General features: G+C 40.0%; 4 protein-coding genes across 5 annotated transcripts in view; 3 read left to right on the forward strand and 1 right to left on the reverse strand.

Moving 5' to 3' along the window:
* Nucleotides 1-321: 321 nt before the first annotated feature.
* LOC143888270 (putative arabinosyltransferase ARAD1) lies at nt 322-6,975 on the reverse strand. The gene is made up of 3 exons (XM_077392636.1): nt 6,210-6,975; nt 3,271-3,524; nt 322-3,161 (listed from the first exon to the last, which is right to left on the reverse strand). The coding sequence occupies exons 1-3, from the start codon at nt 6,970-6,972 to the stop codon at nt 2,610-2,612; spliced, it is 1,569 nt and encodes a 522-aa protein (XP_077248751.1). The 5' UTR covers nt 6,973-6,975; the 3' UTR covers nt 322-2,609.
* On the forward strand, nt 509-1,452 carry LOC143888271 (protein DMP3-like). Its single transcript, XM_077392637.1, has one exon. It carries the CDS (start codon nt 724-726, stop codon nt 1,345-1,347), a length of 624 nt encoding a protein of 207 aa, XP_077248752.1. The 5' UTR covers nt 509-723; the 3' UTR covers nt 1,348-1,452.
* A 1,891-nt stretch (nt 6,976-8,866) lies between the features above and the next one.
* On the forward strand, nt 8,867-16,901 carry LOC143888830 (uncharacterized). Its single transcript, XM_077393225.1, has 4 exons — nt 8,867-9,127; nt 14,437-14,574; nt 16,135-16,517; nt 16,604-16,901. Exons 1-4 carry the CDS (start codon nt 8,867-8,869, stop codon nt 16,899-16,901), a joined length of 1,080 nt encoding a protein of 359 aa, XP_077249340.1.
* Nucleotides 16,902-23,363: 6,462 nt separating this feature from the next.
* Nucleotides 23,364-26,677, forward strand: part of LOC143888272 (uncharacterized) — a 41,265-nt gene continuing 37,951 nt past the window's right edge. For both annotated transcript variants that reach the window (XM_077392638.1, XM_077392639.1), the window contains exon 1: nt 23,364-26,193. In XM_077392638.1, the coding sequence (XP_077248753.1) occupies nt 23,463-26,193 (2,731 nt within the window). In that variant the 5' untranslated portion in view covers nt 23,364-23,462. The remainder of the gene's footprint in view (nt 26,194-26,677) is intronic.

Here is a 26,677-nt window from a genome sequence, read left to right on the forward strand (position 1 = left end):
TTAAAATAAGTAAGTTATTTAACCTACCACATTATCAACTTTGAATGATTTTACTGTATGTGCAATGGAGACCACCTACCTTGTGTATCATAATTCAACCCACATCGTCCTAACTTATATGAGATTTGCTAGGCAATTTCGTGAAAGCCACTTCGAGGATTACTTTTTCAGGATAGAACAGCCACCTCAGTTGAATTAAAAGAAAAAGGACAAAATCTGCTAAAAGGTGAGTCTGTGTGGCCATTCTCTCCTGCAAAAGCTAGCTGCAAAATGACTTTCCATGATACTGCCCAGCAAATCCCAACTTATAGAGGTTAGAAAAGTCTTAATTGGACCATAGCCCATATATCCATTTTGTTCAATTGTCAATTCGTACACGGCTGATACAAAGAAGGCAGCCTACAGAGAAAGAAACTGTCAACCTAAAATGCAAAAGAGAAACAGTCGTAGAAGCAAACGAGTGAAGATAAGATGGAAAGAATCAGCACCTTATAAGACAGGTATACCTTCTTGCCTCTCATTCCACATCCTTCATCAAACTTACATCACCAAATCCCTCATCTCATCTCATCTCATCCTCAACCCACAATAGAAAGAATCAGAACCTTATAAGACAAGTATACCTTCTTGCATTTCATCCCATATCTTTCATCAAACTCCAACCCACAACTGATCCTTACCAACATCACCAAATCCCCCATCTCACCTCTTTCTCAACCCATAATGTCTCTAAGAACAAGAACCAAGAGCACCAAATCGCAAGAAAGCGAGCCTTTAACCCAAACCACTTCCCCTTCTCCCACCCTCTCGCAACGGGCGATTTCTCAGACCTTAACCGGCACCGCCCACTTGGCTAATCTCCTTCCTACAGGCACCCTTTTGGCTTTCCAACTCCTCACTCCAATCTTTTCCAACAATGGCGCTTGTGACTCTGCCACCCGCGTCTTAACACAACTACTCCTCTTACTACTTTCTTCATCTTGCTTTCTCGCATGCTTCACCGACAGTTTCAGATCATCTGATGGGCAGAGTTACTATGGCCTAGCTAGCCTCAAAGGCATGTGGGTATTCGACTACCCAACAGGAGCTCCGAGCCTTCCTGATCTTAGCAAGTACAGGCTCAGATTCATTGACTTTGTCCATGGGGTCCTCTCAGTTTTGGTGTTTGCTGCAGTCGCTCTTAGAGATAAGAATGTGTTGTATTGCTTCTACCCACAGCCGGAGCACGAGACGCAAGAAGTTTTGGACATTGTTCCTGTTGGAATTGGGCTCTTCTGCAGCATGTTGTTTGTAATTTTCCCCACCAGAAGGCATGGTATCGGCTATCCTGTTACATCGGAAAAGTGACCAGATCTCTCCCTCTAATTGTATGAAAATACCCTCATTTAAAAAAAATACCATTTGTCTTTCAATCTATTAGTGTGGATATATATACATCTTTTAATCGTTCTATTAGTGTGGATATTAGCAAAGGAATATCATTATCACATTAGGTGAACCACAACAACAGATTATAGGCAGGTATAAAATACAAGAAAAAGAAAATTGCACATTCAATGTTGTGAGAATTCAACATAGAATTTAGCTCTAAAACAAATCTCAGACTCGAGTAAAATAGAGCTCAATCCCATCAACCTTATATTACCACCTTTGAAGGCTGAAACCGACACAACATAACCAAAATGTTTTAATGTTTCTCTCATCAAAACCAATACCGAAATAAAGCATACAGAAACCAAAATCGCAAGTGTAATATTGGTATATTATATCAATATGTGTTACATATTGATATTTCTATAAATTACATGTGAAATATAATACATGTATTATGTATACATATCTATATGAAATTATGAACCATTGAAAAAAATGATCTATATGAATTATATGTAAAATGTGGTATCTGGTATGCACTGAATTATCAAACATGCACAACATCGTATGTCACTAAGTGTTTGATGCTATTAAACCATTATGGATGGTTGTCTTGCTTATGTGATGGCTTCTCAGTGCGCATTTGTGCTTATTCAAGTTTTTTTTTTTTTTTTTTTGAAAGATTTGTGCTTATTCAAGTATTTCTTGAAGTTTCATCTTAAACTTCTATAATTTGCATATGTGTCTATATGTTTTTATGATTTCACCGAATTTCCGACCGAAACCAAAATGTTTCTGTTCCCATGACGACTGAAACTGAAACCAAGATTTAAAACTTCGCTGCAACCCTATGCACCTGTTTGTAAGAAAAATATTTTTTTGGTATACATGAGATTACAAGCAACATTTAGGCGCATCATACAAACATGTAAGAAGAATTTGACCAGCTTTAATCAAGTGTATCCTGATTAACAAAAGAATCAATTGGACCATTCAAAAAAAGAAAAAGAAAAAAATAATCAATTGGCATCCACTATCAGCGTCACGAATTGCAACACAACAAGCTTGCAATTTCAAATATAAATTTCTATATTACAAAAGCTGAATGTGGGTAATGAATTCTGTTGTACTTCAGAGGGGACCTTCTCAGTCTTCCTTTTTAATGAATTCTGTTACCATTCAAAAAAAAAAAAGAAAAAAGCTGAATGTGGGTGGGGTGGATGGAAAAAATAAAATCACGTACAGTGACAACGAACTGGAATGGACACACCTTGTGGTTTTCGCTTCTCACGAATGATTGCTTCCTTAATCATAGGCAGTTTCTGGTAAATCTTTTTCCATATATGATTTACAGCACCATCTGGAGGAATAGGCCCAATACCACCAGGATGACCATTATCATACTCAAAAATAGGCTGAACCGGCTCCATTTTCTGGCGAAATGTATCCTTCTGCTCTTTAGAGAAACTTCTCAGGTGACCCACAAGCCAATTTGGTTGCAAAGCATCATTAACTGATATGAAAACTGAGAAATCCGAATAGTCAACCATTCCTTCGAATGGGAGCTCAATGTTGTCGCTAACAATGACTGGTATACATAGACTGAGAATAGCATCGAAAAGTCGACAGGAAGTGGGTGTGTCCCCTGCTGGGTGCAAGCAGAACTCCGAGGTCCTCATCCCTTTTATTGACTGCTCACGACCAGTGGCATTAGGGAAACCTTCTTCCATGATAACACCAGGCTCATTAAGAAGCAAATCCCACAATTTTTCTCGAACCAGACCTCCCTGTGAAAGCAACATATAAGTCTAAAGCATCTCATTCTCTAATAACCAAACATAGCAAAAGTTTACATAGGTTAGAATTTCAACCTAGGAAGACATATCAACTACTAACCCGATGCCTATGTTTAGCCCCTTTGAAGTACAGAAGGGTCTGCCGATCATGATCTTCCGATAAGTGCAGCCTAGGAAGAAGATGAGTGTAAGGCACAATTACATCTTTGAGCAATGAAGCTTGCGTGTGTTGTATCATATTTGAGGAGTTACCATCGGCCGCTCTGGAATCAACCCTGTACCACCCGCCAAAATCAACCACTAGGAGAATTGCTGGCGCTATCTCAGCTCTGACATGCCACATTGCAACTGGGTCTGTCAAAGAATGCTTCAAGATTTAACACAACCTGACAATCCAGAGACTAAATGATAAGATGCTAAAGCTGGCACGGTATTAACATTAACTAATAGCAGTTATATAGACTTCTCTTAATTGTTTTTTTTTTTTGGTGGTGGGGGGGGGGTCTGATAGCAGAAAACTTTATTAAAAACCAAAACCAAACAAGTCCTCTCGGCAATCTTATTGTTCTGCAAAATTGACAGTTTGCTTGTTCATCTATGATTTGTGGACACGGCAAACCCCAAAATTTAGAAACGGAGGCACAGCTAAAATAGAAAGTATATATAATCATAATATGTCGATACGGATTCATGAGTCGAGTTTCAACACGGATATGAGTTGTCTGACATGGCAACATCTAAAAATCTAGAAATTGTGACACACACATACACATAAAATTATTGACTACTACACATATACGTGTTCACACGCCCACATTAACTCTAACACTACTGGCAATACATTTAAAAGTGTCCAAAGGAGTGTCGACACAGGTGGACACGCGTGTTGTGTCGGACACGGTAGGACACGTGTGTCGACAATAAATCAAACTGTCGGCTAAATCATTGGTGTTCATCTATACAAAAGTATGGAAACAATTTTCTTCAGGTTCACTGGATAATGCATATGACGTCATTAAAGAAACGCTATGTTTAACTAACTCAACTCAACTCAACTCAACAAAGCCTTTGTCCCAAACTAGTTGGGGTCAGCTAAATGAATCCTTTAGAAAAATTTCATGAAGAAGGAATCTACCCGGCTCTAATCCTAGCTCTAGTTGGGTTCTTCTACGTTTAATTAACTGAATACTTGAAAATGTTCCCTTTCATGGCAAGCCTTGAAAGGCCAGAACTCTATGGGTCTGACTCCAAAAAAGTTACATTTGGAAAGAATATCACTTGGGAAGATCAAAGAGCACCAAAGGGTTCTCGATCCTAAGAGAACCAAAGTGATAGATGAGGACTCCTTCTGGCTCATACCAAAGCGCCATGAAATCCTCAAGAGCAAACCTTAAAATCCATCCTACATATAAGCAACAAAAAAAGATGCTATGGGTTACAATCAAGATGATCACTCAGATGCTTACCCCACAGCATTTGTAAATCCAAAAGAGCCTGCTGATCACTCAGATGCATTTGTGAATCCAAAAAAGCCCGGCACAGGTCCCTCACAACAAATCTTAAAAAGTTGTGAAAGCAATCAAATCTATTCTCCATATATTCCATAGGCTGGGATCAATTCCAACTCCTTTGAGCATATGAGCTCTCTTCCCATAATTACCCCTGACAATCTGAAATACATGATACTTCAGAGGTCACTCACCCTGTCATGTTTGGATCCAATACACTAGTGCTAGTATGGTTGCACCCCTTGTTCGCTCTGCTATTATTCATGCTGCCACTTCTCAGAATTCTCATGAGTTAACTTCATCATGACAAATCACACCATAGCTGAAGGCAGCCACACAATGTACCTCTATTACCCTTGTAATGACCATGACAGTTAAATTTGGTCACCACTACCCAACCCACCCAAGTCACACACACCCAACTCTCTCTCTCTCTCTCTCTCTCTCTCTCTCTCTCTCTCTCTCTCTCTCTCTCTCTCTCTCTCTCTCTCTCTCTCTCTCTCTCACACACACACACACACACACACACACACACAGTTAGAAAACTAGCAAAGTACAATCACCATAATATATAGGTTGTTTCAACTAGGCTTGACTAATGACACTCTACAAGACATGGTCACAAACTTGGAAAGCACCCAGGAAACAAATGTTTAAATATCTCAAAAGAAACAGTTATGCAACAGCAACAAATGAGCATGAAGCAAAACATGTTCAAGTAGCCATAAACATCATGCACCTGTTAGAAAGCTAATGACAGTGACTAATAGTTTGTTTTGTTTTTCTTTTCTTTGTATATTCTGTCCGTTTCGGTCTTTTTTAATGAATTCTACCATTCAAAAAAAAAAAAAGCTTGTGAAGTGTTCAAATATCATCATATATACCTTCACACTTTCCCTAACACGGGTAGAAAAATTGAGGATTTATATACCTCTGTTCTCTATAGAAAATAATAGAGCACCCTCATTGGATAATTATCAAGAGCTGCCACAACACCTGAAATGGGTTCCTAACTCCTCTAGAAGCAACCTGCGGGACAAGCTGAATTGCTTGAGCTCATCATCTTTGTTGTCGATAGCCGATGGTGCCTTTCATGTTTAATTCTAGTTTCTAGCAAATCGATGGAAAGCCAATCTAATTAAATAGGATGTCATTCAAATAAGTTCCCATGTGAATTAACATACTAGATATTTTCTCAAAATACTAATTTCCACTTCAATATATATCAAATCACCATTTTCTTTCCACTAATTATGTTCCAAACCATGATATGAATTATCCCAGGCTACACAAAACATCCAAAAGAAAAAGAAACTAAATATCAGCTACCCACAAAACTAAGTTCTGGGCGTTAAAATTAGCATATATTCTAACCAACACAAACATCAATGCCCTGATTCCCACTGAAATTCACTTATTTGAAGCAACAATTGAGGTTTTAACAGTTAAAAAGGAATCAAACAAATACCTAAAACACCAAACAAGCAAGATACCCACAAAGAAAAAAAGCAGAAAAAACAAAGAAAATTACCAGTTAGGAGGAAAACATGATCACGCCCACCAGACCGTTTCCAAGCCTCACTACCCATAATCAAATCCATAACTTCCCTCTGCCTCTCATAATCCTCATTCCCCTCTTTCTTCCTAAACTTCCCCTTCGCAGTCCCCAATTGAATCTCCGCGCTAAGGGTTGCGAAGAATGGCACAAAAACAACTTCGGCCTCATCAGGGTCGAAAACCCGTCTCGCAAACGACCCGCCTCCCGATCCCTGAGGCGTCATCAGATCGCCCAAGATCCAGTACTCGGCGCTGTACTGCTTGATCAATGGGTTTTCGGGATATGGAGGGAATTTAGGGTTTTGTTTGGTAGAAGAAAGGAAAGACCTAATCTTCTTGTCGGCATCGCTTCCGAGTCTAGAATCCTCGTTGAGGGACCAATACTTGTCTAATAAGCCATAGTTGAAAGATCTTGGGAGATCTGCAATGTATACTTTGATGGGTTGGTCTGGGTTTTGAGAGATTTTGGAGGATAAAGAAGATGACGGGTTTGAAGTTGTAGTGGTGGAGAAGATGAATAGAAGAAAGAGGGAAAGAATGCAAAGGAGAGCAAAGGAGAGAAAGAGAGATGGGAGAGTAGTGGTGTTCTTGGCCGCCGATGGTTTCATGGTTTCTCTGATTTTTCTAACAGTGGAAAGGAAAGTAGATGGATTTGGGAATGCAGGAGGGCTGGCTCCAGACCCTCCACTGTTAAGCTCTATTTTGGGTATTGATTTTATGATCCTAGGATTTCTCATATTAATGGGCAACAAATGGAGTACAAAAAATTGTGGACTTTCAACAACCATCTCCTTAAAAACATATTCAAATTAGAAGTAGGGAATTTTTTTTGAATTTTTCAATGGAAAGTGAATTTTCCACTATAGATTAGGGCTGCAACTCGGGTCGGGCGGGTCGGGTTTTGTAGAACCCAACCCTACCCGAGAAATATCTCGGGTCGGGTAGGGTCGGGTTTTTTTTCGGAATACCCACGATTCCCAAACCCGGCCCTACCCATGATAAATCTCGGGTTAGGGGTGGCAAAATTGGCCAAACCGAACCGGAACCGAGCCGAAACCGAACCGAAAATTTGGTTTCGGTTTGGTTCGGTTTGGGTATCAAACCGAACCGAAACCGAATATTTTGCAATTATTATGAGTAAAGGGTGGCAAAATTGGCGGAACCGAACCGAAACCGAACCGAAAATTCAGTTTTGGTTCGGTTCGGTTTGGTAAAACCAAACCGATTCAAATTTCGGTTTGGTTCGGTTTGGGGGTCAAACCGAACCGAAACCGAACCATTGCCACCCCTATCTCGGGTCGGGTCGGGTTTTTTCACGTTGACGCAATTTTTTTAAGGAAAATTCTTGTTTGGCAAGGCAACTCAACTCATAGAAGTAGAAATTACAGTCACAATACACTTGAATCAAACAATGATGTAATTACACTCACATTATACTTGAATCAAACAATGCTGTAATCAAACAATGTTGTAATTACAATCAAACAATGCTGAATCAAACACTTGAATCGACTCAATTCATAGAAGCAAAAATTATACTCACATACAATAACAGTGGGTGAGTGAGTTTTCACTTTTAACTTTTAACTAACAATAGAAAAAAATGTACATACTATAACTTATGTAACTCGGGTCGGGTCGGGCCCCTTCAAACCCGGCTCGACCCGAGATTCATGCGGGCTTTTGAATGCTCAACCAGGCTCGACCCGAAACCCATGAAACCTGAACCCAGCCCAGGCTATTTTGGGGTCGGGTCGATGCGCGTCAGGTAAAACCCGGCTCGAGTTGCAGCCCTACTATAGATGCCCTTTTGTCAGGCAACCATTTCATTCGGTGCTGTTCGCATGACCTATGGCCCTTAACTTATGCAGTATGTACTCAGTGTGTTTGTAAGTAGTAGGGACATAGTCGGTATTATCGGTGCCCCAATCTCATCTCGTCTCGTTGCGTCTTGAGAAGTAGTCTTTTATTGCACCTTTGGTGGGCACTCCTGGCTAAGCGAGTAGGTTGCTAAAGCTCTTTACCCTGAAATCTTGCTTGGCCATTGAGTGGTGCATTTCCAGTGCACATCCTAGCAGGGATCCCATTATAGCCAACGGGTGATCGGCCCCCCCTTAGGAGTTTTAGCCTTTTGGCATAGCCCTATTGTAACTTGTTCGAGAATCAGCAATAAAGATTACTATTCTGTGTGCTTGTATACTTAGTTTCCCTTTTGTACTTTTATTTGTAGGTTTAAGCCTTCAACCTTTACTTGGCTGACTTGCATTGCCATGGGGCACTGAAGGCCAGTGACAGTTGGTATCAGAGTGAAGTTCTTACATGTAACGGAAACTACCTGCCTGCACCTAGAAATGACGAAGTAGGGTGGACGCGGTACTGCACTTTCTGCAGAGTCTAGTCCGGTCCATGGGGAACCCGAGCCAGTCGATGATCAGGCACCAATACCAACCACAAAAGAAGGAGTTTTTTTTTTGGCCTACGGATGCGCGCAATCACCCATAAACCGTGCGCATCGGGCAAGCCCGGGGGCATTCAAACTCTCGTCACTGGGGAGCTTAACCATGACTTTAAGCCAAAGAGCTACACCCTTACGGGTTACAAAAAGAAAGAGTTGCTAGTGTTGAGGAAAGGATGACAGCAGTAGAGCGGCAGCAGTTTAATTTTGTTGAAATGATAGAAAGCCTTGGTGAGGAGACCAGGGGCATGATAGAAGAACTGCAAGAGCGAGTCCAGGAGCTTGCTTGGCAGGCAAATCGGGCCATGGTGGAGGATCTACGAACACAAGTTGAGACCTTCACTGGCCAGGTGAATCTACTCATGAGGACCCTCGGCAATGGCACGGGTAGTCATAATGATGGGCATGGTAGTAGGGTGTGGGTCCCTGAATCACGGGTGCCCGTGATGCGAAGGAGTTACAGAACTTCCTTTTTGATATGGAGCAATCCTTCCGTGCAACACACGTTGTTGAAGAGGCCAAAGTTACTACGACCAGCATGTACTTAAGCGATGACGCCAAATTGTGGTGGTGAGCCTTCTATGAGGAGATTGAAGCAGGACAGTGCACTATCAATAGTTGGGAAGACCTAAAGCGAGAGCTCAAGGCACAGTTCATGCCTAAGAATGTAGAGTTCATTGCCGAAAAGAACCTAAGGCGCCTTCAACAAACCGTGTCGATTTGTGAATAAGTGAAGCAGTGTTTTGCCCTTATGCTTGATATAAAGAACATGTCAAAGGAGGACAAGCTCTTCCAATTTATGGAGGGACTAAAGCCCTGGTCCCAAACAGGGCTCCAAAGAAGAGGAGTTCATAACCTCGCACAACAATGACTGAAGTAGAAAAGCTATTTGATCATGTGGGGGACAATGCTACAAACAGAAAGAAAGACTCCAACAACAGGCCATCCAGCAGCTTAAACCAGCCTTCCAATAGCATGAATACCTTCAACAAGCCTGTCAGCAGTACGGAAGGGAGAATTCAGGGCCCGGGGAGTGATAGGAGGACTTATTCCAAAGAAGGGCTGAGACGGTTCAACGAGACAAATCCCGCATCTCCTAAGCCATGTTTCATATGCTGTCCACATTGGACGAGATTTTACCCACAAAAACAAACTGTTGATGCTTTGCTAGCGACAACATCCTTATCCCAAACTTAGAGCGAGGAGGAAGAGAATGAGGAGAATCCGAAGATGACCACCCTAAGCTTGTGTACTGCTATCAAGGGACAAGCCGCTAAGAAAGTCCCATACAAGGGATTCCCATCCAAGGCTTGATGTACATTGAAGCATGTATTAATGGAAAAATGACTCGAGCTATGATGGACACAGGTGCTACCCACAACTTTGTCTCAGAACAGGAGGAAAAGCGTTTTGGGGTTGAAGCTCGAGAAAGACGACAGTAAGACGAAATGGAATTGATATTTCCACGCCCCATGCTATTACACTATTAGCAAGGGGTCTGAGGAATTTCCTCCAAACCGATCTAGAGCCAAGTTTTATTCGGGACATATTAGAATACTCATTCGAACATCAAGGTTCTAGATTTTGTAACCATGAGTAGATTCGGTAACCAAACTAGATTCAGTAACTAAGTTAGATTCAACAGACAAGGGTATTTTATTATAGGGATTTGCTAGCGTCCATTGCAGAAGGCATTTTGCGGATGGCCTGTTGCATGTGAGAATTTGGACAATCACAAGTCCAACCTATTGCCGTTGGTTCCACCCTCATTGGGTGATTATGAATTTTGACATAAAAGAGCCGAATTCAGTTTCTCAACCGATTTTAAAAATGAAGTGGATCTATTCAAGGGCCCTTCTCCGTCCCTTGCATAAAGAGGGCCCTTACATCTATCATTCCTCTTCTTATAGATGCCCTTCAGTTCATTTGTATTTGCACATGTCCATTCTGAGAATTACATTGTTATTGTTGGGCTGCCCCGTGGATCACATATAGCATTGTAGGACAGTGACGCAAGGGCGTATAGTGGAAGCTTATATTTGAAATATTCAACAGCAGGTGGTTGAATTGAGGCATCAAAAACAAGCAGCAAATGGTTTGTTGTAGAGATAGCAGCAGGTGGCTCTCTCATAGAGGGTCAAAAGAGCAGGAGATGGCTCTAGTGTACGTTCTCCAAAAAGGCAACAAGGGGCAACCAAATTTTATTCATCAAAAGCTGTAAATAATTTACAATGGTGGAGTACTTAAAGAGTTTACATGGAAGTTTACATGGGCGTTTTCCTATTCCTACTAAAACTCAAATTCCAATCCACTTTGGACGTTTAAACCAAAAGAACTCTCATAATTTTGCTAAATCAAATCTCTAAAAGATCTCCCAATTTATCTAAACCTACTTTTCCTACAATTTCTCTTCTAAGCAAACAAACTACTAAAAAGAACCCCAAAACATCCAACTCTTACTTTTCTACTAACACTAAAATTCCTAATATCTCTCTAACTCTCCTAAAATATCTAAAAGTATCCAAAATCCAAGATACTTTTGAACGACTACTCCTCAATTTGTCCCAATAAAATTAGAAAGAAAAAAGTCTAATAAATCAAACACTAGAGATCAACGCCTTAGATGCCGTGTCTTGGACGATCCGATTAATGTTCTGATGATCTTGACTGTTGATTTCGTGATAGTACGAGATGCACCTGCATCAGACCCCCTTTCTTGAAAAGAACTCGACCACGAGTTCAGATCAAGGTAGATAAAACCGTACGTGATTCTCGCTCCGACTTCGAATTGGAGACCTTTCCAAAGGATCAAATATTTCCATCGGGCAATTATTCTGACATGCTTTGACTAGCGGCAGGATTTGATTCGATCGGAAAGTATGCCCTCGATGTAGTCTTCGAATTTTGGCGGCGAAGGCATAAGTAGCTTTCACTTCGATAGGGATCAAGGGTTTTGTATTCATCGATGCAGACACGATGTTTTTCTGGTGTGAGATCGTTTTTAATCGATTCGTGATCATCGGCATTTTGAAGAGATTCATCTATTTTCGGTGGATCTTCTTCTTGAATTTTATCTTCTTCAAGGGAATCTTCAATATCCTTTGTTGACGAACTGAACGTTGATCTTTCCTTTTCATTAAGATGTTCATTCAAATGTTGGATCACTCCCTGAAGCTGTTGAATCATATTTTATCGTCTCTCGTACATCTCTTCCTGCCTCTAATACATATCTTCTTGGATCTTAAGAATTTTTTTCATCTTCTCCAATATTAGATCTAATTGAGATCGTGGTGAAGGCATGGTGGTGGCTTTGTTTTTTTTTTTTTTTTACCCCAAGATTACAAAGGTGATGGAATCCTTTGTTCCCTAAGCTCTGATACCAAATGACGCAGGGGCGTATAGCGGAAGCTTATATTTGAAATATTCAACTTCAGGTGGTTGAATTGAGGTGGCAAAAACAAGCAACAGATGGCTTGTTGTAGAGATAGCAGCAGGTGGCTCTCTCATAGAGGGTCAAAAGAGCAGCAGATGGCTCTAGTGTACGTTCTCCAAAAAGGCAACAAAGGGACAACCAAATTTTATTCATCAAAAGCTGTAAATAATTTACAATGGTGGAGTACTTAAAGAGTTTACATGGGCGTTTTCCTATTCCTACTAAAACTCAAATTCCAATCCAATTTGGACGTTTAAACCAAAAGAACTCTCATAATTTTGCTAAATCAAATCTCTAAAAGATCTCCCAATTTATCTAAATCTACTTTTCCTACAATTTCTCTTCTAAGGAAAACAAATTACTAAAAAGAACCCCAAAACGTCCGACTCTTACTTTTCTACTAACACTAAAATTCCTAATATCTCTCTAACTCACCTAAAATATCTAAAAGTATCCAAAATCCAAGATACTTTTGAACGACTACTCCTAAATTTGTCCCAATAAACTTAGAAAGAAAAAAGTCTAATAAATCAAACACTAGCGATCAACGCAGGCCGTTGATTTAGATGCCGTGTCTTGGACGATCCGATTAATGTTCCGATGATCTTGACCGTTGATCTCGTGATAATGCGAGATGCACCTGCATCAGACAGCCATGGGGCCAAGGATGAGGCCGGACAATCAATCTATAACTAGTTATTCTAACTTCTATGAGGATTGGGTGGTACACAAAACTTGCACTTTAGGACTTGTGCATCTATAGTCCAATTCTTGACCATTGTGGCAATGATCATTCACATGAGGACCGGTCTCCAAACTTTTAATATCGGGGTCCATCTTGGCCATTTAAGGCAACAGTCTCTTACGACCCATTGGCTTTGGTAAAGTCACTATATGACCCATCTTGCAAGCTAAGCCTCAACGTGTATCAAACGATAGATTTTACTTCAATATTTTACCAGGTTATTTTATTATGATAAAAAAAAAAAACTACACTGATTTTCAATTCACAAGTAATCATGTCTAGATGAAGTAACCAAATTTGATTAGGCAACTAGGTTAGATTAAGATAACCCCTTTCCAAAAAATAGAGACAGAGGTGAAAATGACAAATGATTTGGTCATTTTTTTTGCTTTGGTGGGGATTCGTGCTCTCTTTCATATTCTTTGGGGGTCCAGTCTTTTTGTACAAAACTGATTTCCTCTTTTATCTTTATCCCACAGAATGCTCTATATAAACACATCCCTCCTTCATTTCTTGTGGTTTTGAAGGGTCAAACAAACATGTCGCATATAGCTGTGAAACTAGTGAATGGGAACTTCAACTAAGATCTACTTTGCCATACTAACCCATTTCAAAGCACTTGACTCCAAAATAATTGGCAGAAATCTCATTCTCCCTGCCCTATTGTGAAGAGGATTTGGACATCTTCCCAATTTTTTTTTTGTTTTAAATGCTTGGAGAGCAGAGCCTTAATTACTCAATAAAGCATATGTTCAACGGTCGATTTCACCTCCAATTAAGTACATTGCCCCCAAATCAGCCCATTCACTTTCCCTTGAATGACTGAGACTAAAAACCCAGCTTTTCAATTAGATTAATCTCGGTCACTAATAGGCTAGTCGTCACTAATAGGGCAGTTGGATACAAGGATTTATGAGAGTCAATTTCACCCCAGTCGTCGCTAACAGGCCATTTGGATACAAGGATTTTATAACCCCCAGGAATGTAAAATTAACCCCCAGGAATGTAAAATTCTGGATTTTACAAGCTAAAACTTGGATCATACATTTTTAGGAATAGAAAATCCCGGTTTTAGCTTGTAAAATCCAGGCTTGTAAAATCTAGGATTTTTACGATGCTGGCTTATAAAATTCATGTATCCAAACAGCTTCTAAGTGTGTCGCCCCAAATCAGCCCATTAACTCTTTCCTTAAAAAACCAGTTTTTCAGTTGGAAAGAGTTAATGGGTTGATTTGAGGCTGACACAATTTGCCGTGGCTGAGGTGAAATGGCCTCCATCTTGAAGCTAAAAAGAGCAAAATTTGGAATTTAACCCCTTATTTTGTTAAAGCAATGAGAACACAAATCAAAATCTATTGGCCTGTGATGGGAGTCATAATCAAAGCCATAGGATTTTCCACATGGCCCCCAGTTTCCCAGCTTTCTCTCTATTGACTAGAAAAGTCCTCCAAAGTCCTCTGTCTCTCTATTGACTAGAAAAGTCCCCCGAAGTCCTCTCTCTTTTTCTCTCTCTCTACCTGAAATTCGTGTGTTCAAAGACTTCAAACTAAGATATGATGTTTTTTCAGGTCTGGGTCCCACCTGCCATGGCCCCACACGGGGAAGTAAAAGAGCACTTTCAGAAAATGGCAATGACTGATACTGTTGGTAGTCTCCAGTCAAAGAATCAGACTATATTCTGTCAGTCTCAGTATCAGAGTCTTCTTGTCAGTCAACCAAATACTATCCTCCTCTCTTCCAAACAAAAACCTCACTCATATTTCTCTCCTCTACAGAATCATCATTCTCCCCAAGAAAAAATGTTGTAGATTATGCTCCAACAAGCTAAAATGAGCAGTTACGTTCATGGGTCCTTCCTCCTTTTCTTCTTTTTCTTCAGTTTTCCTATTGTCTTCTCTCAACTCTCCCCAAACCAGACATCCATCATTACCAGACTTGTTTCCAACCTAAACATAGCCCATGAGGATCCAAAGCCATGTTCTTGGACAGGAATTGGGTGCTCTGGAAACTCCATAACTAACATCTCTTTCTCTGGTTTTGGCATTTCTGACACTGATTTTCTTGTGGGTTTGTGTCAGCTTGATTCTGTTGGACAATTTCAAATATTTTAAATAGAAAAGTCAAAGATGCTTTTGCTTTGTGTTTAAAATTTGGAGGGAAGATTCAAATTAAAGTTCTCCCCCTCTTTCTTTGAAAACTAGAATCAATTGCATGAATGAGGACTTAAACCCAAGACCTTGATGTGTGTGTGAATGTTGTGCTCTATAAACCAAGGTATAATAAATAGTCCCACATAGGAGCTTGAGAGAAACCATATAAGATGGAGAGTTGGAGAAAGGCTTGAGCCTTCAAGGGGCTTTAGAATTTGTTGGGTCTTGGGCTTTTAGAAGAGCACGATCCCATGTGTAAAAAACACACACGCGCGCCCCTCGCCGGGCCGGTCCGAGGTCCGGGTTTGGGCTTAAATGAAAAGGTTATTTTTAATACAAAAAACCGTTTTGATTTTTACCATTTGGTTTTGATATGGACACACCACCTTAATTGAAAAGAACCCAACGGTCACAAAAATGACTGTTGGGAGAAAAAACGTTACTGGCCTTTAAGGGTTTTCAGGTCTATAAAAGGGGACGAGACAGATTATTTTGGACACAGAAATTACACAGACGTTTTTGCACATTCTGAAATTTATAAATCAAGGCTTTCTGTTATGTTCTTCTTCCTCATTCGTTCCGTTCATTCTGAGCACAGTTCCGTTGGTGATTCTGAGTGGACCAGTCAGCGAGTGCACGTGGACTGGGGCCAATTTCAGCTGTTTTATCTTGGAGCGTCGGTTCGCAAATCCCAGTTGCACCGGTAGGGGGGATACGATTATTAAGGAGAGTGACCAATGGCACGACTCAGCCTTATTCTTTTCAATTTGATTTCCAAAGGGTTTTCAACCAAACAGATAAGTCCTATTTTATTTCTGGTTTCCAAACAGAAAGAGTTTTTTCATTTCAAGTTGCAGATTTTTTGGGTTTGAATAAACCATAGATCAGATCCATTATCTAATTTTCCAACAGTCTTAAGAATCGTAACAAAACAGATCTGATCTTATGGCTTCTGATAATCCAAACCCAATTTCTATTCTTCCCATCTCTTGTGAGAATTCCAATCCAAATTCTGTCGTTTGAACACCTGTTGGAAACAGAATTTTCAATATTGTTCCTGATTTTTTCAAAATCGAACGACTAACTGGTTTGAATTACAAAAGGTGGAAACAACAGATCTTGTTTGCTTCGCAACAAATTGGTGTTGCTTTTGTCCTTACCCAACCAAAACCAAATGAAGAAACTGCTGATTGGGATAATGCAGATTATATCTGGAAAAATCATTTGTTGAATGGTTTGTCAAATGAACTTTATAATGTCTATTATTCCTATGAGCATGCTGCTGATCTTTGGAATGCCATAGTAACTAAATATGAATTAGAGGATGCTGGAAATAGAAAATATGTGATAGGAAATTGTTTAGACTTTACTATGGAAGATGGGAAACATATTTCTGCCCAAATAGATGAGTATCAGTTTATTATTGGTGAATTGGCTAAGGAAGGTATGAAATTACCTGATACATTCGTGGCTGGTTCTCTCATTGAGAAATTGCCTTTGTCTTGGAAAGATTTTAAAATCGGAATGAAACACAAGACAAAGGAATGGATCTTAGACCAAGTGGTTGTTCGGGTTAAAATTGAAGAGAAAACAGACTTAAGGATAAGCAACTAAAGGCCAAAGAGTACACCTCTAAGGCAAACATTATTGAAACCAAGAATGATGGGTCTAAGAATCTGAAACCGAAGAAGGATAAGAACTTCAAGAAATCTGGACCTAAGAAGAAAGGAGTCTGTTTTGAATGTGGGAAACCCGAACACTACAAGAAGGATTGTCGACACCGAAAGACTGGTTCATCCAGTGCTAAGGTTAATTTAACCGAGGCAGATATGATTGCAGCAGTTGTGACTGAGGTGAACTTGGTGGGAAATTCAAAAGAGTGAGTGCTGGATACAGGTGCTACCAAGCACATATGTGGAGACCGAAGTTCCTTCTACAACTTCACTACAGTTGATGGAGGAGATCAGGTCTATATGGGCAACTCACAGACCTCGAAAGTCATGGGCAAAGGCAAGGTCCTTCTGAAGTTAACTTCAGGAAAGATACTTGCATTGCAAGAAGTGCTGTATGTGCCGGATATACGACGGAACTTGGTGTCTGGCGCGCTCCTCAACAAAAATGGACTAAAGCTCACTTTTGAAGCAGACAAGGCGATTCTTAGTAAAAATAATGTATTTGTAGGAAAGGGCTATAATGCCAATGGTTTGTTTGTACTGAATGTACTTGAAATTATGAATGAAAAATCTTCTTCTTCTACTTACATAGTTGAATCTTTTGATATATGGCATGGTAGACTAGATCATAGAAGTGCACCTTATATTAAAAGACTTTGCAACTTAGGTTTAATAAATGAAAAGATTGAACCTAGTAAAGAAAAATGTGAAATTTGTGTTGAAGCAAAATTCACTAAGAAACCTCACTTTAGTGTTGAAAGAAAAACTGAATTATTAGAGCTAATTCATAGTAATCTAGCTGACTGTAGAAATCTTGAATGTAGATGAGGTAAAAGGTACTATGTAACCTTTATAGATGACTACTCTAGGTACACTAAAGTATACCTTCTTAGATCTAAAGATGAGGCTGAAGAAGCCTTTATCAAATATAAAAATGAAGTGGAAAATCAGTTAGATAAAAGAATTAAGAGACTTAGAACAGATAGAGGAAAATAATACTCTATAACTAAGTTCTGTGATGATAATGGTATTATCCATGAAACCACAGCCCCATACCAACCTGAATCAGATGGTATAGCAGAACGGGTGAACAGAACCTTAAATGATATATCCAATGCTATGTTAATAAGTTCTGGTTTACCCTTAAACTTGTGGGGGAAGCACTTCTGTCGGCGTGTTATATATATAACAGGATACCTCCAAAGAAGAAGTGTCAAATACCATATGATTTATGGCATAACAAGATGCCTAGTTTATCTCACTTAAGAGTTTGGGGTTGCTTGGCCAAGGTTGGAATACCTGAACCTAAGAAAAGAAAACTAGGACCTAAAACTTGTGACTGTGTATTCATAGGATATGCTCAAAATAATACTGCCTATAGATTTCTGGTTTTGAAATCAGTTGAAAAGATCCTAGAATATAACACTATAATTGAATCTAGGGATGTTGAGTTCTTTGAACATCACTTCCCTATGAAGAAAGAAATTCCTAAAGAACCTAGTAATATTTCAAGAAATCAAACTGAAACTGAAAATGAATTGGACCCTGAGTTTCAAGAACTCAGAAGAAGTAAAAGACAAAGGAAAAAAATAAATCTAGGAGATGGGATGTTCACCTATCTAATAGATAAAGATCCTGTAACTTATACTGAAGTTGTAACTTCTCCAGATGCTGTATTCTGGAAAGAAGCTATAAAAAGTGAACTAGACTCCATAATAGAAAATCACACTTGGGAACTAGTGGACTTTCCTCCTGGAACTAAAGCACTAGATATCAAGTAGATATTTAAAAAGAAGCTAAGACTTGATGGGACAATTGATAAGTTTAAAGCAAGGCTAGTAGCTAAAGGCTTTAGACAGAAAATGGAGATAGACTACTTTGATACTTATTCTCCTGTTGCTAGGTTGTCCACCATTAGGATATTATTAGCTATAGCTTCTATTCATAAAAACAGCTTTCTTAAATGGAGATTTAAATGAAGAAATCTACATTAAACAACCTAAAGGATTCATTGTAACTGGACATAAAAACAAAGTTTGTAAATTAATTAATTCACTGTATGGCTTGAAACAAGCACCTAAACAGTGGAATGACAAATTTGATAGTGTCTTAATTACAAATGGCTATAAGATAAATGAATCTGATAAATGTGTTTATAATAAGTTTAATGGTGATAAAGGTGTAATTTTGTGTGTATATGTAGATGATATACTGATTATGGGTACTAGTTTGGACATAGTTAAATCTACTAAGAGATTTTTAATGTCAAACTTTGAAACCAAAGATATGGGTGGAGCTGATGTAATTCTAGGAATGAAAATCATTAGAAAAGAAAATGAAATAATATTGTCTCAGTCTCACTATGTAGAGAACATTCTTAGGAAGTTTGGACAATATGATAGTTCACCTGCAAAGACACCTTTAGATTGTCAGGTTCACCTAAAGAAAAACAAATGTGAGATGGTATCCCAAAAGGAATACTCAAGTATTATAGGTTCAGTGCCATATTTAATGAACTATATTAGACCTGACATTGCACTAGCAGTTGGAAATCTCAGTCAACACAAACATAGACCAGGACATGAACACTGGCAGGCTTTGACTATGTTGTTGAGGTACTTAAAAGGTACAATGAACTTTGGACTGCATTTTAGGGGGTTTCCTGCTATCTTAGAAGGCTATAGTGATGCGAATTGGATCTTTGATTCAAGAGATTCAGTGTCTACCAGTGGATATGTATTCACCCTTGGTGGTGGTGCGATTTCTTAGAAATCGGTTAAACAAACATGTAGTACAAGTTCCACTATGGAAGCGGAATTTATAGCCTTAGCCATAGCAGGAGCTGACGCCGAATGGCTCAGGAATTTTATGGCAGATGTGCCTTTATGGCCAAGGCCAGTTCCCTCGGTGTTTCTACACTGTGACTGCCAAGCTGCTTTAGCCAAGGCCAAAAGTAAGACCTATAATGGCAAAAGAAGGCATATTCGCCTGAGGCATAATTTGGTAAAGCAATACTTGATTGAGGGAACAATAGCACTCGACTTTGTAAGGTTGGAGAGGAATCTGGCAGATCCTCTGACAAAGCCACAGATAAACAAGGTGGTTTATGAGGCATCGCAAGGAATGGGGTTAAAGCTCGTGGCATGAACCATTAGTGATGGACACCCAACCAATGTGAAAGGAGATCCCTGGAATTTGGTTCAATGGGTACTAACAAGTCACCGGATGGTTTGTTAATACTATCACCCCCTACTCCTAGATGCAAAATGTTGGAAGATAGTGTTCACTGAAATGAGAAAGGATGAGTTATAGGCTCTTAATCAGTTCATAACCTATATTGGGTGGTATGTTACTTGCAGTGCATACTTGATGACTGACCTAAGTGAATGTGGAAGTAAGGCCGCATCCTATGAGAATTTAACGAGTAATTCTCTAGAACATTCATGAGAACCAAGGCCAAAATGTTCCAAAACTTTGATTGAATCACCAAGGAATCGATGGTAGGGTATGGGTGATAGGTTAGTCGGTTACACATACGAGGAAAGGTTGAAGGAGTCTAACTCTACCCGTACTCGGTAACGTAATCTGTTTATCCTAAATATCGGTTGAAGTCCAAAAGACACCGGTATGATTCCGCTCTATTATTCTAATGTGCTCAGATACTTCCGTTTTCAAAACTGTAACTGTATTTTGAATCTTGTGGGGGATCGTTGGACAATTTCAAATATTTTAAATAGAAAAGTCAAAGATGCTTTTGCTTTGTGTTTAAAATTTGGAGGGAAGATTCAAATTAAAGTTCTCCCCCTCTTTCTTTGAAAACTAGAATCAATTGCATGAATGGGGACTTGAACCCAAGACCTTGATGTGTGTGTGAATGTTGTGCTCTCTAAACCAAGGTAAAATAAATAGTCTCACATAGAAGCTTGAGAGAAATTTTCTCATCCATATAAGATGGAGAGTTGGAGAAAGGCTTGAGCCTTCAATGGGCTTTAGAATTTGTTGGGTCTTAGGCTTTTAGAAGAGCACAAGCCCATGTGTAAAAAACACACACAAGCGCGCGCGCACCTCACCTCGCCGGGGTGGCCGTGGTCCGAGGTCCGGGTCCAGGTTTGGGTTTGGGTTTGGGTTTAAATGAAAAGGTTATTTTTATTGCAAAAAACCGTTTTGATTTTTACCCTTTGGTTTTGATATGGACACACCACCTTAATTGAAAGTCACAAAAATGACTGTTGGAGAAAAAACGTTACTGGCTTTTAAGTGTGTGTTTTAATGGTGGCTCTCCCCAACAGACACTTTGAGGTCTATAAAAGGGGACGGGACAGATTGTTTTGGACACAGAAATTACACAGACGTTTTTGCACATTCTGAAATTTATAACTCAAGGCTTTCTGTTCTGTTCTTCTTCCTCCTTCGTTCCGTTCATTCTGAGCACAGTTCCGTTGGTGATTCTGGGTGGACCAGTCAGCGAGTGCATGTGGACTGGGGCCAATTTCGGCTGTTTTATCTTGGAGCGTCGGTTCTCAAATCCCGGTTTGCACCGGTAGGGGGCGGATACGATTCTTAAGGAGTGTTCTATTTTATTTCTGGTTTCCAAACAGAAAGAATTTTTCATTTCAAGTTGCAGATTTTTTGGGTTCGAATAAACCATAGATCAGATCCATTATCTAATTTTTCAAGAGATTCTCTATAGTCTATTGATCTCTCTTACAATTTACTCACCTCTTTGCCTGAAAGTTCATTATTGATTGTGGCAGCATAAATGGGTTAAAGATGTTGAATTTGAGTAACAATATTTTGTCTGGTTCGTTACCTGTTTTTCGTCGTTTTGGTGGATTGCAGTCATTGGATTTTTCTTTTAATAAAGTTTCTGGAAATGTTACCCTTCAACTAGATGGGTTGGTTAAGCTAAGGAGCTTGAATTTAAGCAGTAATTCGTTCATTGGTTCTGTTCCTACCCATCTTGGAAAAGGGGTGGTTTTGGAGGAGTTGCAACTCTCAAGAAACCATTTTCAAGGCCCTATCTCAGAAGAGCTCATGAATTATACAAATCTAATTCTGTTGGATCTCAGTATTAACAATATTTCTGGGTCTGTTCCTGATAAGATAGGAGAGCTTTCCAAGTTAGAAATTCTCATCCTCTCTTCCAATAGACTGACTGGTGTAATCCCTCAAAGTCTTTCAAGGATCAAGACCCTGTCACGTTTCGCTCCAAACCTGAACCTTTTTACCGGATCGATTCCTCAGGCAATTTCCGGATACCTGAGGAGTTTGGACCTTAGCTATAACAATTTATCAGGCCCAATTCCATCAGACTTTCTGTCATCTCCTAATTTACAGGTCGTTGATCTAACAGCCAATTTGCTAGTAGGAAAGATCCCTGTGAACATCTCTCGAAACTTGTTCCACTTGCGATTAAGCTAGAACATGTTCACCGGATCGATACCTCGGGGAATTTCCGGATACCTGAAGAGTTTGGACCTTAGCTATAACAATTTAACAGGCTCAATTCCATCAGACTTTCTGTCATCTCCTAATTTACAGGTCGTTGATCTAACAGCCAATTCACTGGTAGGAACGATCCCTGTGAATATCTCTCGAAACTTGTTCCGCTTGCGATTAAGCTTCAATTCACTCAATGGGTCCATCCCTTCAATGATTGGGGAGCTCTTTAATTTGGCATATCTTGAGGTGGAAGGTAACAGGTTGACTGGGGAGATTCCATTGGAGCTGATTTGAGGCGACACATAGCCGTAAACGGTCTCCATCTGAGAAATTAGGCAGCCCCAAAATATAGTGGAGCCATACATTGTTTGGATGATCCAAACCATTCATTATACGGGCCATGACATAGATAGGGTGTGCCCAAAAAAACGTCCGGATGATCCTAACCCTCCGATTTGTAGGGGTTTAAGATTTTTTGGGCACACCCTGTCTATGTCAGGGCCTGTCTAATGAATAGTTTGGATCACCTCAAACAATGTGGGCCCCACTATTTTGGGGCTGCCTTTGTATGCACGGCCGGCAACCATGTAATTTCTCCATCTTCACTCTTCAAGGCTAAAAAGAGTAAAAAATCGGAGAAAATTAATCCCTTATTTTGTTAAAGCAATGAGAACACAATTACACAAATCAAAATCAATTTATTATTCTGGCAAGGTGTCAAAGCCATTAGTATTTTCCACATAGTCTAGTTGAAGAGGGCCCCAGTTCCCAGCTTTCTCTTTCGACTAGAAAACTCTCTCTCTCCGCCTGCAATTCTCGTGTTCAAACTCCAAACTCCAAACACCAATATGGTGTTTTTCAGTTGTGGGTCCCACCTGCCATGGCCCCCACACGGAGAAGAAAAAGGAGCACTTCCAGAAAAGGGCAAAAAGGATAAAAGGAAGGAAAGAAATTGGTTCTGTTCTCTGTCCTTTCTATGCCTCGGAATATTCGCCATTTGCATCAGAACCCAAGAGAGTTTTAAACCCACTTACGGAATCCAGCACAACCATTTTCTAAATTTTCACAAAAAACGAGGGGTATTTTGGTTTCAAGATACGCGTCCAGATAGGCCCCACAAAGACTCTGATTCTGTTGGTAGTCTCCAGTCAAAGAATCGGACTCTAACTCTGTCAGTCTCAATATCAAAGTCTTCCACTCAGTCAACCAAACACTTTCCTCCAATCCTCCTCCTTTCCAAAACCCCATAAACAAGAACTTTTATCTCCTCTACAAAAACATCATTCTCCCCAACAAAAATTGGTGTAGATTATACTCCAACCAGCTAAAATGAGCAGGTATGTTAATGGGTCTTTCCTCTTTTTCTTCTTTTTCTTCTTTTTCCTCAGTTTTCCTGTTGTATTCTCTCAACTCTCCCCAAACCAGACAGACATCATTACCAGACTTGTTTCCAACCTTAACATATCCCATATGAATCCAAACCCATGTTCTTGGAAAGGAATTAGGTGCTCTGGAAACTCCATAACTAACATCTCTTTCTCTGGTTTTGGCATTTCTGACAGTAATTTTCTTGTGGGTTTGTGTCAGCTTGATTCTCTACAGTCTATTGATCTCTCTAACAATTTATTCACCTCTTTGCCTGAAAGTTTCATCAGTGATTGTGGCAGCATAAATGGGTTAAAGATGTTGAATCTCGGTAAAAATATTTTGTCTGGTTTGTTACCTGTTTTTCGTGGTTTTGGTGGATTGGAGTTCTTGGATTTGTCTTTTAATAATTTTTCTGGAAATGTTACCTTTCAACTAGATGGGTTGGTTCAGCTAAGGAGCTTGAATTTGAGCAGTAATTCGTTCTTTGGTACTGTTCCTACCCATCTTGGAAAAGGGATGGTTTTGGAGGAGTTGCACCTCTCAAATAACCTGTTTCAAGGCCCTATCTCAGAAGAACTCATGAATTATACAAATCTAATTCTTTTGGATCTCAGTTTTAACAATATTTATGAGTCTGTTCCTGATAAGATAGGAGAGCTTTCCAAGTTAGAAATTCTCATCCTCTCTTCCAATAGACTGACTGGAGTAATCCCTCAAAGTCTTTCAAGGATCAACACCCTGTCACGTTTTGCTGCAAACCGGAACATGTTCACCGGATTGATACCTCGGGGAATTTCCGGATACCTGAGGAGTTTGGACCTTAGCTATAACTATTTAACAGGCTCAATTCCACCATACTTTCTGTCATCTCCTAATTTACAGGTCGTTGATCTAACAGCCAATTCACTGCTAGGAACGATCCCTGTGAATATCTCTCGAAACTTGTTCCGCTTGCGATTAAGCTCGAACAATTTCACCGGATCGATACCTCAGGGAATTTCCAGATACCTGCAGAGTTTGGACCTTAGCTATAACAATTTAACAGGCTCAATTCCATCAGACTTTCTGTCATCTCCTAATTTACAGGTCGTTGATCTAACAGCCAATTCGTTAGTAGGAGCGATCCCTGTGAACATCTCTCGGAACATGTTCCGCTTGCGATTAAGCTTCAATTCACTCAATGGGCCCATACCTTCTGTTATTGGGGAGCTCTTTAATTTGGCATATCTTGAGGTGGAAAGTAACTGGTTGACCGGGGAGATTCCATTGGAGCTGGTAAACTGTCTGAGTTTGACATTGTTGAATCTTGCTCAGAATCAGTTGCAAGGCACTATTCCCGCAGGGTTGGGTAAGCTTAAAAAACTAGCAGTTGTGAAGCTCAATAGAAACCATTTAAATGGGGTAATACCTGTTGAAATTTCCCAACTACAGAACTTGCTTCAACTGAACCTCAGTCAGAATTCATTTACTGGTTCAATACCTTCAGCAATTGGGAACTTAACACAACTTTTGAATTTGAACTTGGGTGGCAATGAACTAAGTGGTTCAATACCTCAAACGATTGCTAACATGGCTGCACTTTTAGAACTCCAGTTGGGGGGCAACAATCTTTCTGGAGAAATTCCAAGAATGCCAGATGGATTGCAAATAGCCCTCAACCTCAGCAGCAACCACTTCAATGGATCCATACCTAATAATCTGGGTAGCCTGAACGGCTTAGAGCTTTTAGATCTCTCCAACAATGGATTTACAGGTGTGGTTCCAGCATCCTTCTCTCAATTGGTGAGCTTGACACAATTGGATCTTTCTAATAATCAGCTTTCTGGAACTCTTCCACGTCTCCCTCCAAGGGCTGTCATTAACATTTCTGGAAATAAGGGTCTCGTCGCACTTTCCCCAGACTCTCCTCCCCAAGACTCGAGGCCTAATATCGTCTCACGCAAGAAAAGAATCCCTACTGCTGTGGTGATTTTTGTGAAAATTTCAGACGCTTTTCTTGCTATAGTTTTTGTGGCAGTGATTCTTATATTGGTCTCTAGATACTTCTATCGGGTCAATGATGAACATCTACCATCAGGAGAGCAACCGCCTGATGTTATAAGTGGTCATCATCTAATAACTATACATAGCATTCACAGATCCAGTATCGACTTCACCAGAGCCATGGAAGTATTTACTACTAACATCATGCTGAATAACAGGTTCTCAACCTACAATAAGGTCACTATGCCTTGTGGAATGAGTTACTATGTCAAAAAACTTAACTGCAGTGATAGTGTGTTTCAGTTGGGGAGCCATGAAAGGTTGAGACAAGCACTGGAAATCTTAGGAAGGCTGAGCAATTCAAAAGTTATGACCCCTCTGGCATATGCTTTAACTGCTGATAGTGCTTATCTGTTTTATGAATATGCCCAAAAGGGAACTTTGTTTGATTTTCTTCACAGAAGTTCAGGAGATGTCTTAGACTGGCCATGTCGCTATAGCATAGCGCTTGGAGTAGCTCAGGGTCTGGATTTTCTCCATGGGTGTACTGACCCGGTGCTCCTACTTGACCTTTCAACAAAGACCATCCTACTGAAGTCATTGAACGAGCCTCAGATAGCAGATATCGAGCTTTACAAGGTCATCGATCCTTCCACGAGTACTGGAAGCCTCTCTAAAGTTGCTGGTTCAGTGGGGTACATTCCTCCAGGTGAGAAAGCTATACTTTACCATTCTTTCCTGTTTAAGTTGTGGGAAACCAATTCTTTGACATCTCTTTTTATATCTTCATTGGCCTGAAATGATGCTAATCTAGCAAAATCTGTCCGCATCCACTACCACATAAACATCGTTTTTCAAGATCGATCTGATACAAAATGCATAACTCCCGTGCATCAAATTGTAAGACCAAACTAAACTTAATACACTTCTAATTCTAATCCCTGAATCTGAGTCCAAGCATGTATATCTTGTGCAACAGATATCACAGGCATAGAGTGAGAAAATAATATCTGGCTATTGATTTAGCTCGTACCCATGTTACATGGATTCTTCTGAATGGATTAGTACCTGATGGGGTAGGTGAACTCCAGCCTATCACGGGCCGCCACCTGTCCTGGACACCTATCCTGGAGTAGGTGAACTCCAGCCTATCACAGGCCGCCACCTGTCCTGGACACCTGTCCTGGAGTAGG

This window comes from Tasmannia lanceolata, unplaced genomic scaffold (genome assembly GCF_043159265.1).
Source record: "Tasmannia lanceolata isolate RefF3 unplaced genomic scaffold, GAP_Taslan_0.1 ptg000012l, whole genome shotgun sequence".
NCBI classification, from domain to species: domain Eukaryota; kingdom Viridiplantae; phylum Streptophyta; class Magnoliopsida; order Canellales; family Winteraceae; genus Tasmannia; species Tasmannia lanceolata.